We start from the raw sequence: 17,989 nt of genomic DNA, 5'->3' as shown, positions 1-17,989 counted from the left end.
ATGTCATTGATACATAAAAAGGTGGGATTTATATCGGTTGAATTATGAAAAAGATATTGACTTCTCCTTATATGTTGTGCTGCACCACCTTTACCATCATCTTCTAAGCTGTCGCCGTCATCACGACCACCCTTCCCATGATCAGAATCATCACCAGCCACATGAGCTCCTACATAATTGTTTGGTGAATACCTTCATTCACTACCCTAAATGGTGCTTTTCTCTTTTCTTGAAATGCCATCACCTCTTCCCTCACTTGTTTCAATGTTCTCATCGTCAATATCACTTGTGCAAATAGTATGCACAAGCATTTTCTCATCTTTGTCACTAGACAATGCAATTTTCTAAGAGCCTAAGATTATTCTAGTCGAGTTTTCCAACAGTATATCTTCACCATCAGTTATGCCATCAATATTCTCAAGTTGCCGAAATAACTCTTAACACTTGAGTTGTATACGAAACCTCGGTGCCCTTTACTCTCACGTCTCTTTCTAAAATAGCTTCATCACTAGCTTAGTTTTCAATACCAGCTTCTAACACCACTTGCTCATCTTCATTGCCATGATGTTCAGCATACATATAAACAGAATGACCATGGGGATATTCCTCACATCACTATTATCGTGCAGATATCTCAATCAATCTACCATATCATTTTTAAAGTCTTCAAATGACAAATTACTGAGACTGACAAGGATAATAGCGACTTGCCCACTAATTTATCCCTTCTCTCCTCTCCCCCCCCAATAACAAACTGTCCAGTAGTATCACCCATGTTAACACTATTCCTAATACAATAAAATTATTTATGCAATAGAGGACCACAGCAGAAAGAGACAAGATTAGCAATTGGTCATTAGAACTCTAGCAAATAATAGTAGAAATTGATCCTCACAAACATTATAAACAATAATTTGAGTGTTGGTTGGTGGACACAAAACGACAAAATCTAAAGATAAATAAACTAAAGCACTCACCTTTGCACTGACCAAACCCTAATATTTGCCTTCTAATATCTCACCTTTTCCCATACTTTTACTCTTTGTCAAACAAAAAAAAATTGGAATAAGCATTTGCTCACTTTGTCAGTCAATCAACACAAAATAACAAATCACCAACCTGTACTCTTTGTCAACAAAGATTCGTCACGTAACAAGCCCTGACTTTTCCCTCCAAGTTGTTGCCTTTGTAGTTTTTGTTTAGTGATGAGCAATGGCAAACTCGAAGCCCCAATTTGGGATTACAGAAAGAAATCGATTTGGGGTTTTGGGCATAGTGAGAATCGGACACAAACAAAAGAAAGAGATTGGTAGTGAGAGATCGATTTGCAATACAGATGAAGTATGGGGTCGATGAAGTGTTGAGGAATCCAAGATGGAAACCCTAATTTTGTGAATAGAGAGAGAAATCGAATAGAGAGATGTGGAAGACGTCCAAGTGAAAAGCCCCATGACGTTGTTTCAGGCTGCAACATGAAGAGAAACGATGTCGTTTTCGTTTAAGGCTATTACACGAAGAGAAATGATGTCGTTTCTGTTAAAGGGAGAGAAATACATATATTAAAATGACATAGGAAATGACACCGTTTCTCTTCCGGTGTAAAAATTTTTCCACGTAGGAATTCGACTTTTTTATTTATTTATAAAAATCCATGTCGAAATGAGAAATTAAAAATCCATGTAGGACGTTTGGTCGGAAGTGACACTTAAGTAAGTGATTTTATTTCAATGTGACACTCAAACGAGTGAAAAAAGTTTTGGCACTTAAATGAACGCCAAACGAAAGTTTTGACACTTATACTATTCTTTCTCCAAAGTGGATGAAAGACGTGGAAGACTTTGCTAACAAGCTTGTAACTACCGTGGCAAATACCTCTTTGAACTTGAACAAAATAATAAGTGAAGAAACCTAAAGACACTTGCTCCTCTTAAAAAAAAAAAATTGAATTCTGGTCAAAGTTCAACTTCTACAAAATTCGAAAACCCAACGCCTATATTACCAAATCAAGAGACATCAATGGAAACAAAATGAAGAATTCAGCATAGCTATCACTTTCGAGCGCATGGAAGTTTGGATCGGGCAACGAAAAAGGACACTCAAGATCTAACCACAGAGAAGCATGAGAAGAGCATCGGAAAATCTCACTTGGAGATGAAGAGGAGATCGAAGTGTCAGAAGGTGGGCAAATTAAAGAGGGGAGCGCAAAATCGAGTGAGCGAAGAAGCGGCGCAGGCGAAAAGTAGAGAGTAGGAGAGAGTGATCGAATGCAAAGTGACCGAATGTAGATCAAGGGGAATTTTGAAAAGGGGCAAAATTGGATTTTTAGTAACATTTTGAGGGATATCGACAAAGTTTCATTAATTGAGACCTTAAAAATTTCGAAAATACTAAAAGCTCAAAACAAGTCCTTACCTATCTTGAGCTTTCAATTTTCCTAACATTAGTTTTAACTTGAGAGCCCTCTAGAGATAATTGCCGAATTTCCCAAATTTTTCCTAAAATGGATTTTTGGACTCTAATAAACTTTCAAAATACTGAATCAAATGGATCCTTTAAAATGAATAATTTAGTTTGTTTATATTGCTTACGTAAATGAATGAATAATTTTTTTGATCATTTATATAAATATTTATATATAAATTAGTGTCGATAATAAAAATATATCGTATTGATTAATTAATTTAAATGATGTAAATGATTATATTTATTTTTTTAAATCACCTATTTTTGTAAGACAGACGCATCATATACAAAAGATGCGAGGAACGGAGGGAGACATGAGGGGTCAACTTCCCCCTCCACAAAACTCGTAATTTTAGGAATCCACGTCTCTTCACGATAGGTCATTATGGTTTCAATTTTTTATTTTTTAATAAGAGTAGTTGCATGGCAACACTAAAAAGATTTCTTACCTTTTACCAAAAAAAAAAAAAAAAAAACACTAAAAAAAGAAAAAAGAAAAAGGATAATAGAATATTTTATTCCAAAGGTAATCCAAATTATTTTACTAAATTAAAAAATATAAAAAAATCGAACATCGGGATTGCCGTTGCCGTTGCCGTGCCGGATCACGACTTCAGAAATTTATTTCAGGATAAGCAGAGGGGGACGTGGGCGTTTGGCCGTTTTCACCGGCCGTCATCTTCTTCACCGTCGTCCATAAATGATATCCATTCCGCCGTTATTAGCCAGCTACGCACTGTCAGTGGCGAAGCCTTGCTTGCTCTCTCGCTCGCTCTTGCTCCTTCGATCGCCGGCGAAGCGTTCGATCATGGTGCGCGCGATGCGTTTCCATCTCCATCGTCTCTTCCTCCTCCTCCTTCTTCTTCTTCTTCTCCCTGTTCGATCGATTTACGCGTTCCCTCGCGGGGATCGTCTGACGATTCTCCCAACGGCTTTGTTTGTGGTCAGGCGGCGGCGGCGGCGACGGGCGGTGGTGCGGCGACCGGGGCGGGCTCCCCGCCGGCGAAGCTGAAGCTGTTCAGCTACTGGAGGAGCTCCTGCTCGTTCCGCGTCCGTTTCGCCCTCAACTTGAAAGGTCTCGCTCCTTCGCGCCATTTGTTGCAATCGCCGGCGTTCTGTTGAATTTTTTTTTTTTTTTAAATTTTTTTTTTTGGGTTTCTGGAGGGTGAATATTTTTTTTTTTTTTGGGGGGGGTGGGGGAAGTTTTGTGCTGCGCTTGATTGGTGTTTTGGAGGTGATTTTTTTGGTTTGAATTATTCCCCTGGCGCGATGTGATGATGACGGTGGTGATGGTTGTTTTTGTGATTTTGAAGGGCTGGAGTACGAGTACGTGCCTGTGAATTTGCTGAAGGGGGAGCAATTCGGTGCTGGTGAGTCCTTCCTTGGCTATTCCCCTCTGTTTTCCCCCCTGTTGTCCGGAGTTGATGCGGTGCTCTGGTCGTGTCTGTCATCTGCTTTGTGCTTGGAAAGCCTGTGATTAAGCCATTCCTTCATTACAATCGGCTTGTGTAAACAAGATGGGCATTGTTGAAATATGGTTATAATTCCTATCTGTTGGCCTGGAATCCGACTGTATGAAGTAATCTGTCCACTATTATGGTTTTCAACATTTAACGTGTTAGTTCTTTCCTCCAGCAGTGGAATTTTGTCTTTAGGGGTGGCTGAAGAAAGTCTTACACAGTGAATTATGTCAAGATTACTGGAATGCCCCGTATAGACTGAGAAGCAATGATGCTGTGTGTGGAGAGTTTACAGAAGACTTTAAGGAGATTTCTTTTTTAACTCTCTAATGTTTTTCTATATGTTTTTTTTTTTCCTGATTCTCTTTGTTTCCTCTATAGCTGTCCGAACAGTCTATCTGTTGGCACCAGTTGCTTTGTCATGTATGACCCGATTTGTGTTTAATTATGTCATGAGTTCATTCTAGAAAAAGGAGTTGCTTGAACTTAGTTACCTTTGAGCAGTGTGAGATCGTCACAATCTACTAAACGAGGTCAAGCTCCCAGTTACTTCTCCTGACACGATACAGTGAGAATGTTATTCTGTCATATGCCTTGCTGCATATACCCCACTTTACATCCTTTCTTTTTGGGAGATTTATTTTACGTAAAGGACCAAGAGAGAGTGTATTATAGCAAGGGTAACGTAGACATGCCTGTTTGTCAGTTCCGCAGCTGTGATATTCTTTTTATTTTTCAAAGTACTAGGTAGAAGCGACTTTACCTTTTATGCGTGGCAGTAGGCTGTGAAGTCCTCCATATTCATGATTGGATATAGTTTTTCTCACTGCTGTTTTGCCTTTTCAAATGGTAGAGTTCTCAAAGATTAATCCAATTCATTATGTGCCTGCGTTGGCTGATGGGGACTTTGTACTGGCAGACTCATTTGCTATCCTAATGGTGAGAATTTGCAACTTTCAACTCCTTCACTTATCATATTACTGGGCATAGAGGACTCTTCATCATTTTAGAGACTTTCTTGCGTAGGCTGTGGTCTGTAACGTGTCATTTATGCCTTGCAGTATTTAGAAGAGAAATATCCTCATCACCGCCCACTTTTGCCCAGTGATCTGGAGAAAAGGGCAATCAACTATCAGGTAAAAAGTTATTACGTTTGGAGGCTTTTCTCTCTCTTCCATGTCTATTTATAAAGAATCTAACAACATAATAAATGCCTAAATAAGTTTTAAACTGTTCCACTGGCTTTTTGTTGCATGTGGATCTTATAGGTGATTGCTGAGTCAATGACATGCCTAAACCTTCTGTTAAAATCTGTTCATGCATACAACTTTGCCAGAACTTCCAGTACCAGCATTAAAGGCTGGTTGCAGCCTCCATCTTTCTTTTTGCCCTCAAAACAATACAACAAAGCATCATTTTTCTGCTAAAGTTTTGCCAAATTTCCTTAAGTTACCTAAATTTTGGTTGAACTATATCTGTAACTGCCTTGGGGGTTAGGCCGAGAGCCACCAGCTGTAAAATTCAGAGAGTATGACAAGAATTCTGGCTCTGTGGGCGGTGACAACTGAGGAATCAATTCGCTGGTTGACACTAAACTGAGGTGCAGTAGGGCAAGGACAGGGAGGTGAAGTGCCTATATATTGCGACATATGTCAAGATTGACAAACGGCAATGATTGGAGAATAAATACATGATGTGCTTTTTGATGTTGACTTTCTATTCTATTTATATGATCTTCTGGCTTCTTTTCTGAGAAGTAACTTGGTCTTTATTGTTTAGGCTGCAAATATTGTTTCTGCAAGCATACAACCTCTTCAGAATATCTATGTTCTGGTAAATATCTGAGGAAGTTAATTGTTCCTCTAGTAGCTGCTTTTAATATGCGGGAATGTGACTGAACAACTGTTGCATCACAGAAATTTCTTGAGGAGAAAGTTAGTCCCAGTGAGCCGCTTTCTTGGGTTCAATATCACATTGGAAGGGGCTTTTCAGGTACATTTTAGTATTATCGATAACTCTGCTGAGCTCCTTCCATCCTTCACATGCTGCTTTTTCCCTCATTTTTCTTCTTCTTTTTCTTTTATTTTGTGCTTGTGTGTTTGTTTTTTTTTTTTTTTTTTGGAACCGGGGGGGGTTCGTGGGGGTGGTGGACATGCATGATGTCTTCCTTTGTGATAGCATGATTCAATGTGCACAAATTGTGAAGGTCAGATAGGGGATAGCTTTCCCTTGAGCAGATGCTTTGCTGATTTTGTTTGATTTTCCTTCTGCATTATCGGAGTGGTTAAATTTAGAAGCAATTTAATAGTGAAATAGTCTAGTATAGATAAAATAATACTCAAGAGGAGGGAACCTCCTAGTTGCAATTATCTACACCTCATAAATTGAGACCATTGCCCCAGTTCCTTGAACAAGAAGTCAGGCTTGTCTAGATGTGTGACTTGCCTTAACTGGAGAAGAGATTTGCTGGCCTCAACTTAAGAATGTGTTTAATGAATATATCAATTTGAGAATGATCATTCCTGTCCGATAGTGGTGAGAATCCAGTGCTTAGTCCTGTTAAACGTGAGAACCTCTTTCAAGGGAAGTACCAGTCTAAATTTGTCTGAGGACTTATTCAAGCTGGCTCTCGTTACTTGAACTCGAAGGAATGAACAGAAGAATAAGTTCTACACGGTCTTATCAAATTTTGGGAAGAAACTTCCCTAATTAACACTTGGTAGGCTAGTTCTCTGCTGAATCCTGTACACTACATATTCATCTCTCTGTAAGAACACCAGATTCCAACTATAATATAGGCTCCTGTAGGTGTAGCATGTAATGCAGCTTAACCCATGGTTTTTCCTACATCACACCGTGTTCAGTGTGCAGTCCATTTTCTTCACCCTTAATCCTGAAACCATTATTGGATAATTGATTCTTGTAATGTGTAAATATGGTCCCTTACTAAAATAGCATGCGGTGAAGCTAAATTTAAGGTTGCTAATGGTGTAATATTCCCCACATTATTGTGCAGTATGCTTTTTCTTCACTGTTCATGTCAGTGGCCATTTCTGATTCATCTAAACAATGAGTCTGAAAGTCCGTTTGGTGTAGTTGTAGCCGTAGCTGTTCTCTGATATATTGCAAAACCTAAGTGTGGAAACATGTGTTTAAAGTTGCAACACCTGGACATTGGGTGAGACTGCAACTGTCGGGTGTTGCAGCTGCGAAGTGTTGCCTAACACTGCAGAAAAGCTGAAGCACCTCCTTTGAAAGTGGTAACTACTGTACATAGCTATGACAAATGCTGTATGAGTTTATTCAGTTCTTTCTTTTTAGCTTTATTTGCTTGGGATTTTTCTCCTTTATCAGTTAATTTTTTGTTACAGAAGATGGAATTCCAATTTATGGGGAAGCATAGAACAGTTCTGATTGTTTTTAGCTGGTCTGTCATGACTAGATATCTTTTGGGTGCTGAGTTTGCTTCATGTTCAAATGACATTGTACTGGATAAAATTTCTTGAATTCTCAATTGTTCTTGTTTTATTCTGTTGAAATAATGGATGAAAACTTAAACTTTTAGAGTGGTAAAACTCGTGCTTACATTTTACAGCACTTGAGAAGGTGTTAGCAGACCATGCTGGAAAATATGCAACGGGAGATGAAGTTTGCCTGGTTTGATTTCTGGGCTCTGCTTTTTTGCTGAAAGCTCCTATCTTTTGTTCCATCTTGTTTGTTTTTATTCTTTGTCATGGTCAAATTTTCAGAGCTGTTCACAGATCCATTATGCCTGTTCCTCCTCTCTCTTTCTAGTGCATCATTAGGTTAATGTTAGGCAAATTGACACACATGACTTTGCGTTTGTGACAGAATCACGAACTGACTGTTGAAAGAAGAAACCCCCGTACTGTCTTACTACTAATGTTAACTTTAGTAAGCTCATTGTGAGTAAAGACGCTTTTATGAGTTTCTCTGTCTTCTGACCACAGTATAATTTGTCGATCAGTTCTTGAGGATTGGCTGTTTATGAGTCAAACATCTAGAATCATTATACCTGGTTAATGAAAGATAGATTGTATACTGTGCTGATGATGTCTGTTGCGCTCTGATGGAGAGGCAGAATAAGTTCTCTTCCCCAGTCTGTAGACTAAAAAGTTTGCAATCGTGTTCTATTTGTTCTGCTTGGAAGTGATCAAATAAATCATATGCAGGCCGATGTTTTCCTGGCACCCCAGATTTATGCGGCAGTCAAGAGGTTCAATGTCGACATGGTAATTCTCTTACCTAAGCATGCACGGTTCTTATCATATAGAGTTTCAGAATTTAATTCCTTCTAAGTTACTCTACAACAAACTTTAAATGAAGAGTGGCATTGGGGATTTGTAATGGTGCAGAACCGTTATCTGTAATTTCACATGTGCTGGATAACTGAAGGTCCCCATAAGCTGCACATGGATTAAATAAATCATTCTCAATTTATACATGATGGCTGGAAAAAAAAAAAAAACTCCATCTGCAAATTGTTGCTCAAATTTCATTAGTGTCTTGGTTTATCATGCACAAGACATATTCAGTTCATTGCTCCTTAACTACTTTTGTAGAGTCAATTTCCTATCTTGTCAAAGTTGCACGAGGCATACAGTGAGATACCTGCTTTTCAAGATGCCATGCCGGAAAACCAGCCAGATGCTCCTCAACCGCAAGCTTAGCCGACCAGTTGGTGCGACTGCGAAGCACTAGCTTGGGCAGCTGCTTTAACATTGTAGTGACTGCAAAGAATAAAATTGCCCGAGTTTGCGAGGTAGAATGTTTTTTTTTTTTTTTTTTTTTTGGGGGTGGGGGTGTTTCAAGATGTAGGGAATTATGTTGGATGCCTGTATTCTATGAGAGTTTACTTTGGTCATATTCTCTCTCTCTGCTGTGCATGCTAGGACATGCATGGTCCGGGTGGGTAGTTCCCACCTTAGAACCGGGAACCACCCGCTACTTCGGTTTCAAAATTGGAATTGGGAATTGCTCGTTAGTTGCACGGATCCACCGAGGAACCGGTCAAGAAGCTTTTTTCTCCCTTTCTTAGCTTATTTTACTTCTTTCTCGAATTCTTTATCTCATTACCCAGAAATAGGACATTAAATCCACAACGTCACAACTCCTTTAATACCGTACGCTCATACAAAAGACCCATCATTGGACCTCCATCTCTGATTGCCTTTGACCACCGGATGGGATTTTGCCAGCATTCGTCCTCCTCATCATCCATTCAAGACTCATGATCGTAACCACATCACAAATATAGAGAACATTCATAGAGATATGGCCAAAGCACAAAGCAAAGGTAACCAAAGATTGAAGAGATTCAGACTTAGTAGAGATGAAATTTGACTGAAAATATACGTGATAATCAACACAAAGCCTGTAATGCACAACATATATTCACGTACTCCTTTTGACAATTCGGAATTAGAGATTAATCCTAACAAATTTGATTTAGGAATTTCTTCAAACACGTGCCGGGCATGGACTAAGATGGAGATATCGCATACTCAATTTGGGCATATCTGGAAATCAAAGATTAATTCTAACAATTTTTTTAATATTAAAAATCAATATTTTATTATAATATAAATGGAATTAGGAACCGGACTGATACCCATTGATTCCTATAAATTAGAATCGGAAATCGGACCGATTTCCTTAAGAACTATCGGTTCCAGGCAGTTTAGGCGAATCCCGATTTCTTTGCATACCCTTAGTACATGCAGCTCGTAAAAGAAGAACCAGTGAAGATATATAGAATCCCCTCAAACATCCTAATCCATTTTCCTTCTATACACAGAAATGTTCCTTTGCTTTATTACTTCAATAGAAGGTCTATTTTGCTTCCAGTTGCTTGAACTTGCCGGATTGGAGAAGTTGCATACCGGGTCGAATCCTTGTGAAAAAGATGAGATTCTTAACATACCTTGACAGTAGAATGCAAGAGCAAAATGTCGTTTGAAGAATGATGTTTTAATTGGAGCGATTAACGCGGAATTGCAGAGGCGGGGGAGCTGCATGAGCAGCCCAGACATTAAGAGGTGAACTGAACAACATAATAAAGACACCTTCATCCTGAACAGGTCATAAGAAAAGTAGTCGGGACTTTGCTTTCGGCCTTTTGCCGTGCTGGAGTAGGTGAAGTTTAGCAGTTGATACGTGTGCGGTCCATGTGAGCTCCACGAGTGGGGCCACCCAATGATGGGGCCCCACATGATGAATTGACAAAGATGGATCCAATCTACGAAAGATTTTTCTTTCTTCTCTGTGCAGGGAAAGATATCGAATCTAAGTGTACCGAATTTAATTCACATCAGCCATTTGATCAGATGCCATATGGGAATCGATGAAATTTAATGATTGATCATGCACGGTTGGTCTGAGCTCTATGCAAGAATTTTTCCTTAAGCATGGAAAATATCGATGAGTCTACTCGATTTGATTCGTCTGGTCGTTGATTAGATGGGTCCTATGTCAACCTGACATGTGAGGCCTACATATCCAACGAATGAGACGGACACTGACTGCATTCAGATATGAAACTCCCCTGGCGCCAGGCATCTCTGACACCATGATGCATATCCATGAAAAGAGATCGGATTCCACCGTCCTGCGATTTTGCTGTCTTTACAGCTGAATGGCGCTGAACCCATGAAACATTCCAAGTACACTGAACCAACCTCTGTATTTTGATTCCTTTAGAGTTCATACTTCTCCCGAAAAACAGAGAGAGCCTCGTTAAGGTCTGTTACGGTGTTTCTCATACAGGATTTTAACATACTACTGTGGAAGAATAAGAAACGAAGAGAAAGTTTCCCGCCCGTCTTTCCCTCTTATGCGAATGGAGATGAGAGTGCTATGACTCGTGCTAGGCAGTTATCTTTCGGCCTCGAATGGGGCAAGTACCTTGTTGCACATCCGGGATTGAGTCGTTCGAGCCTGCCACATGTACAACAGAAGGTCATTAATAGATGAGGGCTTTGGTTAACTGAATTGCTGTTAAATCCACAGTAAGACATCCTTTGACATCTAGGTGAGTGGTTATCATAAGATTTGCAGAACAAAAGCTGACTCGCATGGAAAGAGCAGAGGGTGTAGTTTGGGTTGAAAAAGGGTTTGGTATGGTCGTGTCTGATTGTGTCTGATTGTGTTTAATGGTGAGATAACGGTGAAGCCTCGTCTTATTGGGATCTAAACGGGTAAAAGGAAATTAGAATGCCCCCAGCTGATGTGCATTGTATTATTTCTTTCCATCCATATCTGTTCTACAATACCTACTATGATTAGTTTATGAAGCCCCACTATGACATCATAAATTCAGAACTAGCTGATTCTGATTTTACTTGAAAACCACTGGCCAGTCACGCTGAAACGGTCTGAACTCACTCCCTTACACAACGTAAGTTCCTATGATTTCGATAAGAAACGAATGCATATGTTTGAAGGCCTTTTGGTTTCTTTCCTAATAATGTAACCTTTGTCTTTTATTACTAAAAACCTAATACTTTAACTTGCTGGACTAGCCAGAAAAGACAACAAAAAGAGAACAGGATTTATACGAAAAACTCACCTATAGTTAAGAAGGAAATGATGCAGGAAAATCGCTATTTCAAGCTTTGCGAGATCATTTCCAGGGCACATCCTGCTTCCTGCTCCAAAGGGAAGAAAACTTCCTGCTCTGGGTATGTAATTCTGAGAGTCAAGGGGCGATGTTATTCATTAGAAAGGGTTCTCACATCATGTTATTAACTGCCAATAGTATAGTACTTATGATGGCATCAAACTTACATCCCATCTGGAAGGATCAAATTTATTTGGATTTGGATATATTTCGGGATCCAAATGAACGGTTCTGAACCACACCAGAACTTTCCAACCCTGAGGAATAGTGTAACCTGACGAAGATCAAATGTATTCCTCACAATCATGAGACAACAGATGATATAAGTTCTCTGATGTAAGAGGAGGGGAAAAAACAACTCACCATTCATACTGACATCTGATTTTGCTTCACGAAAAACCACCAGTGAGAATGTGATCAAGCGAAGTGTTTCGTCAATGACCTTTATTATTCAGTAAGAACTCAAAATCCATTGCATTCTGTTGACTGCATAGAAAAGGATGATGCCAAATAGAGCAAAAAACGAAAGGAAAGTACCTTGGACAAGTATTCCATCTGCCGAAATTCCTTCAGGGTCAAACCCTTTTGTGTTGGCGGTCTCTTCTTCATGATCTCTTCTTGCTCCTCCTATCATGCGGTACAGAGAAGCTTAGATGCTGTGGGTAAAAATCATCACAAAGCTCGACCCCAATGCCAACAAGACAATGAAATACGAAAGTGAATCGAGTTCTTTATGAAAGATGGTCAATGAAATGGTTTGGCTCATAAAATTTATATCCAAAAAGCCCCTATAGAAGCACTGAAATTCCATTCCCTTGGTTAAGGGCTGTTCCTGTCACCCTCTTAACACTCTGTTGTGCTATTTTTTCTTTTCTTTTTCTTTTTTGGTACTGGCACATAAATTGGAGAGGCTGATGCGAAGCATTTGGCGAAACTTATATAATGGAACTGTGATAGAGTAAGGAAAAGCATATTGCCTCGCTCAAGCGCAGAAGCTTTGCAAGATAATGTTTCCATTGTATATTACATGGATTCAATGAATCAATAATGCTCAAGCTCAGTACCTTGGCTTTCTTGAGGAACTCCTGATTCTCTTGTAGGAAGATAGTCGCCCACATCGTGATGTGACCGGAAGATTCGTGGCCCGCATTTAAGTACATTAATAACACATCAATGATTTCCTCGTTGTCCAACTTTCGACCATTTTCGTCTTCCACTTCTAGTAGGGCATCCAGCATGTCCTTCTTTGCAGAAACCTTAGTCTTCATCTGATTCCGTCGTTCCTCCACTATGGACTGGAATATTGCCACTAGATTTTTCCGAGCCTAATGTCCGTTTGGGAAAAAAAAAACAGTAGGCACTGAGTATCTGATGAGGCTGGTTGTGATATTGACTGCAAGTCAACCATTCTATCTATGATCCATAACGATTGGAATTGTTACTCGACTTTTATTAAAACTTACTTTAAAAACATTAGATGAGAGGTTCAATGAGATTGGATAACGTCAATAAGTTCTGTCAATCGGTTTTGGAATTGTCAGAATGAGTATTTAGAACTGCCATGTTCCTTTTGGAGGTCAAAAGAATTGAACTACTTAAGTGTTCATTTTCCAAGACTAAAGTCAAACATGCCTCAGTGAATCAATTCTCACCTTGAGTGCTTTGTGATAAGCAAATCCTGGAAGGTTGATTGCCATGGCTCTAACACCGTAATTGAGAGTGGTGTATTCCCTTTCTAAAGCCTCCAACGCCGGTTCACTCTCTGAGCTAAGAAAGATATACATGATTATCCTGAAGGTGAGCTTCCGAAGTTCAGTCAAGAACTCAATTTGCCCCATCTTTGACCACTTATCAAGTGCAGATATGACATTTTCTTCAATGTATCCCATATACAGAGATAAAGATTCGTGACCATTGACAGGAGTGGCAGTCAAACGCCTAAGCCTTTTGTGTTCTTCATATGAAATCCCTATAAATGATTTCCTCCCGATCAATTTCATTGTTGAAATGGGCCAACCAGGCTGGAATTTCTCATCATCGGTCAACACTCTTCGGCATGGCTCAGGCATGGTCACAATCACGCTCGGGCTCCCAAACATGAAGGCCTTGTAGATTCCGGTATTACCAAATCTGCAAATGCCAACTAAGATTATTTGCTACATTCCGTAGCCCAAGAACATCATTATCTGCAATTTGTGCTCAACATCAGATAGACTACTGATGCTTTCGAACCCAACAGTCAAATAGGTATTTGCCAGTTTTCAACTTTAATCCTTGAAATGTTTTTGCGAGATGAATCAATACCATTAACAAAGGTAAAATTAACAACCAAAAGCTTGACCCTATTGATGATTTCAATGCTTGATTCTCATCTCTATTTTTTTTTTCAACCAACACACTCTCAAATAATTTTTTCTTTGTTAATAGACATTAAGGGAGTGTTCACGACCAACACGACACTTTTGGAAGATGGGAAGCGACCGTCCTTATGTGAGAGCATAATTGTGCTCTTTTTTTTTTTTTTTTTTTTTTTTTGGGGGGGGGAGCTACTAAACTGGTCCCCTAGTAGGGTTATTTATTAAAATATCTCTATTTGCCTGAGATTAATAAAGAAAGTGAAGAACAACACAGCAGAAGCAGCCTACAAAAAGGTATTGACAATGTGAGCGGAAGAACGAGGAAAAAACAACTCCCTGAAGATACTCAATTTGGCATTCTCTACCTGTGACTCGCTTCGTCACCTAGAGCCGGGACCATATTACAATTTGTGCAAAAGTTTCAAATACCAGTTTCAAGATAAGAATCTTCAATCACGTCAGTAATCCATGAGACCCCAAAAGCTGCTCTGCTGCTGCCTTTCAAATTTTCTCATTAAATTAATGATAACAATTGAAGCATCTTGACGGTAAGAACAGGTAAAGAGCGAGGTTCCTCAATAGGATATGCATGCTTCAAAAGCTTTCAGTCATGGGTAAGGTTGTATTATGTATCAATCTTGACAGAACTTATATTCTTGATTCATCACTGTGTTTAAAACTCTTAAAATTGTGAACTTCATATTCTCTTGGTGAATCTAGAACCTCGGAGCACTTTGACAATAATTCAGTATGCAAGCGAGTATTCTAATATCTGGAAAAAACAATGACAAGAGGAGGAAGAAATGGACAGCTGAATAAACAAAGTACCAGAATATTCAAAGCAGTTATGGACTGAAATTAACTAATAGTAAAGGGCAGTTGCATTATCCACTACCATCCAAACCGCAAAAGGCTGATTTTTTCCCTTCCTAGCCCCTATCAAAGTGGGACCCGCTCCGATGTTGTGGTGCTTCAACCATTTGCAAAGCAACCGGCCTTTTTCAACACGTAATATTTGTTGCATCTGGTTTATGATTTTACTTGTCTATTTGTCCACAACTCAAAAACCAAATCACCCGCATATTCTCTCATTTCATTTCACGCCTAACCCAAGAAAAGAAATTAAAGAAAAAGATGAAATATGCAAATCCTAGTTAATGATTCTGATATTTTCTAAAGTTTGAGAGAGACAAGGCGAGGTCAATCAAGCACTCAAAGAAAGTTCCAACACTGTTCCCGCTATAGTTTTAGCCCAGCCGAGCATAAGTACCGTTGATCATCTATCCTTCCTGACAAATAGTATATGATATCTACTCCTCTCCCAATGCACAAGACGAAGACCAACACATCAGCCAAAAAACCTTTCGTGTCATATCTGAAGAGTTAGTAGAGTCCCACGAACAAGTTTAGTGGCCCACGTGTGTGGCAGTGGTCAGATCGAGAACTAGATTCACTTTATCGAGAGAAGGAGAGAAAGGGTAGGGGAGCTGCATCGAGATGGTCGTGGCGCGGCGGAGACAATGGTTGGGAGGACGGCCGTGGCCGGGAAGAGTTTGCTGGCGAGAGAGAAGGGCACTAGACCGGCAGGGAGAAGAAGGGTATCACAAACAAGGTTCTGTTCAAGTTGCACACGAACAAAGTGTCGCGTCACCTCGCACAGATGAATCTCGCCGTACTGGATTGGCGCACTAAAAATCAGTCGCTATGCTTTTTCTTGATCTTGTTTTTGCAGCTAGAAAAGAAAGAAGAAAGAAAGAAAGAAAGAAAGAAAAGCTGGTGATAATAATAATAATAATAATGGAAGAAAAGAACGAAAGACATCGGCGAAATTTGTAGGGATTCACGACCAATCATGGAACAGCGCCACATGGTCGATGTCTCGTCCGTTAAAGATAGAAGAATGTGTGAAACTGTTCTTGGGACAGTGAAAAGGACAAATCAGCCAGCTCTCCTCCAAAGAATCGTCATCAGTGATATCCTGCCTCTTTTAACTCGAGTCTCAAGATTTTCCCTCTTGAAACTATTTTTTATAGGAGAAGCAGAGCAAAGACACCCAAACGAGAGAAAGAAAGTAAAGATAGAACAAGAGAAAAAAAAAAGCAGAATGCCACGACTTAACCAGTTCTTGATTGAGACCCAGAATTTCTCTAACGCAAAGGAATCGGACCCAGAATTTTCTTGGATCGCTCTGCACTTTTGCATTTACAGGAGCGAGAGGTTTTCAGGGCAGAGAAGGTGGATTGCATCTTTTTGTGCTTGAGCAGTTGAGGAAAATGTCGGTTAAACTAACGCGATCAACAGAGCCAATCTCAATCAACTAAGAAACTTCTCTTTTGTGAGACCGCTTGGAGGCCAGCCTTACACTGCTGTGAACAGTAATTACACAGAGGGAGGGAGGGGAGGGAGGGAGGGAGGGAGAGGGAGAGACCTGGTGACGAAGGAGGACATGAAGGAATCAGGATCGCCAGACTTGAATGCCCTGAGGAAGGACCACATGTTCCCAATGAAAGGCCATCCGAGATCACCGGGAGGTAACGAGCGTCGTCGCTCCCTATCCAGCTGGGTCTCGTACAAGTACCAATTTGCATGCTTGAGAAGCCAGGCCAGAACCATCCATGCCGGCGTCATCAATGCCACGAGCATCAGAAACGAAGCAGAGGAAAAGGAGGAAGCGAGCTCCATGACAAAGGATGGCGATGAACCTCTCTTGCGTTCTGCTTTGATGGGGCCACGCAAGCCTTTTCCTCAACTATTAGCTTTTCTTCGCAAACAGCTGATGAGGAAACAGAGTTGTGAGAGAAAGAGAGAGAGAGAGAGAGAGAGAGAGAGAGGTGTTTTAGAGAGTGGAACTCAGAAACATCCCCCTCAGTCTCTTTCGGCGTCCGATGCTATGCGAACCTCATATACAATTGAGAGGGACACGTAGCCGGGCTCGAGCATGCTATACAATTAAAAAGAGAAGTCCAATTTACTGGTCAAGCACCCACCAGGAAGCATGCAACTTGGCCAAAAAAAAAATTAACCGTCTCATACATATGTGTCTATTATGTGAGGAACCCACTTTTCAACTCTCTTTCTACCACGATCATGTTGGGTGTCGGGCTTTTTGAACACTTCACAATCCCATCGGGTCTTTGCAATCTTCTTGTCTCGACGTAATCACGTAACTGATTCTGATAGAAGACCTTTAGAAGGGGCACGAACAAAATGAGACTCGAGTCTTGATGGCCCTCATTGACACGGAGATCAATGTGGATCGAGTTTGAAACGACTTTGTTACCTTTTGAATCGTGAAAAATCTAGTCATGATAGATTTAGTAAAAGGAAAATGGAATAGATTAGAATGGATGGAGGAATGACATAGAATGATTCCTCTACTTTAATGTGCCAAGAAATTGAGAATATGAAATAAAGGAGTGAGTGTTTAAATGCACCTAAAAGGAATTGCAAGGAAAGAAAGAGTAAAGGTGACAATTGACAGATAAAATTGCATATATTGTATTGAGGAGTAGAATAGCCATTCCTTCTTCCAAACGACTCTAAAAACTTTCAACTTGGTAAAAGCATTGTCCTTTAATTCAATTGAAAACTTCTTTCAATCGGTTTAGGGGGTTTTGTTACTAGAAAAAAGACGACACTTTTTTTTCCGGCAACCAAAACCTCCTGAAACCGACTGAGAAGGGTCCCCAATGCAACGGTAAAAGTAGAGGGGCTACTTTAACCGAATTTAAAGTACGTTGGGTCACTAGATAAATATTACAATAATAAATTACGAGAGTATTTTTGAGTAATTTTTCTTTTTAAGATTATTTCTATAACATAAATTTATTTTTATACACCATAAAATGCAAGAAAAGATTGTTCCAACAACAAAAGTAACAAAACTTTGCATAGAATATGGCAATCTATCTCAAAGATTTCAGTTGATTCAATCAAGTCATAATAATTTATTAAAAAGTGCAATCGAATATTAAACATTTCCATTAATTTATTTGATATAAACCTTTACTCTTAAAAGTACAATTAAGTTGGACGACTCATATTGAGAAGGGCAAATTAAGGGTGTTGGT

The 17,989-nt window shown here is 39.7% G+C and overlaps 2 protein-coding genes across 2 annotated transcripts; one reads left to right on the top strand and one right to left on the bottom strand.

The window, feature by feature from the left end:
* The first annotated feature begins 3,095 nt into the window (after positions 1-3,095).
* Positions 3,096-8,928, top strand: LOC104441312 (glutathione S-transferase zeta class). Its single transcript, XM_010054408.3, has 10 exons — positions 3,096-3,274; positions 3,412-3,538; positions 3,777-3,833; positions 4,777-4,862; positions 4,985-5,059; positions 5,703-5,756; positions 5,840-5,915; positions 7,519-7,580; positions 8,117-8,176; positions 8,507-8,928. Exons 1-10 carry the CDS (start codon positions 3,164-3,166, stop codon positions 8,612-8,614), a joined length of 816 nt encoding a protein of 271 aa, XP_010052710.2. The 5' UTR covers positions 3,096-3,163; the 3' UTR covers positions 8,615-8,928.
* A 1,548-nt stretch (positions 8,929-10,476) lies between these two features.
* On the bottom strand, positions 10,477-16,797 carry LOC104441311 (ent-kaurenoic acid oxidase 2). Its single transcript, XM_010054407.3, has 8 exons — positions 16,348-16,797; positions 13,215-13,692; positions 12,627-12,887; positions 12,100-12,189; positions 11,926-12,004; positions 11,730-11,836; positions 11,512-11,633; positions 10,477-10,880 (listed from the first exon to the last, which is right to left on the bottom strand). Exons 1-8 carry the CDS (start codon positions 16,599-16,601, stop codon positions 10,775-10,777), a joined length of 1,497 nt encoding a protein of 498 aa, XP_010052709.3. The 5' UTR covers positions 16,602-16,797; the 3' UTR covers positions 10,477-10,774.
* Between the last annotated feature and the right edge of the window lie 1,192 nt (positions 16,798-17,989).

The sequence above is a fragment of the Eucalyptus grandis genome, chromosome 4 (genome assembly GCF_016545825.1).
Source record: "Eucalyptus grandis isolate ANBG69807.140 chromosome 4, ASM1654582v1, whole genome shotgun sequence".
NCBI classification, from domain to species: domain Eukaryota; kingdom Viridiplantae; phylum Streptophyta; class Magnoliopsida; order Myrtales; family Myrtaceae; genus Eucalyptus; species Eucalyptus grandis.
The sequence above is the reverse complement of the archived record's forward strand: the minus strand, read 5'-3'. Positions and strand labels throughout refer to the sequence as shown.

Excerpts from the sequence above, each read along its gene's own strand:
- LOC104441312 (XM_010054408.3), top strand. The coding sequence starts at position 3,164 with ATGATATCCATTCCGCCGTTATTAGCCAGCTACGCACTGTCAGTGGCG. Across the intron at positions 3,275-3,411 it reads CGGCGAAGCGTTCGATCATG|GCGGCGGCGGCGGCGACGGG; the intron begins GTGCGCGCGATG and ends GTTTGTGGTCAG. Across the intron at positions 5,916-7,518 it reads CATTGGAAGGGGCTTTTCAG|CACTTGAGAAGGTGTTAGCA; the intron begins GTACATTTTAGT and ends TACATTTTACAG.
- LOC104441311 (XM_010054407.3), bottom strand. The coding sequence starts at position 16,601 with ATGGAGCTCGCTTCCTCCTTTTCCTCTGCTTCGTTTCTGATGCTCGTG. Across the intron at positions 12,888-13,214 it reads CTTATCACAAAGCACTCAAG|GCTCGGAAAAATCTAGTGGC; the intron begins GTGAGAATTGAT and ends AACGGACATTAG. Across the intron at positions 11,634-11,729 it reads TTGATCCTTCCAGATGGGAT|AATTACATACCCAGAGCAGG; the intron begins GTAAGTTTGATG and ends CTTGACTCTCAG.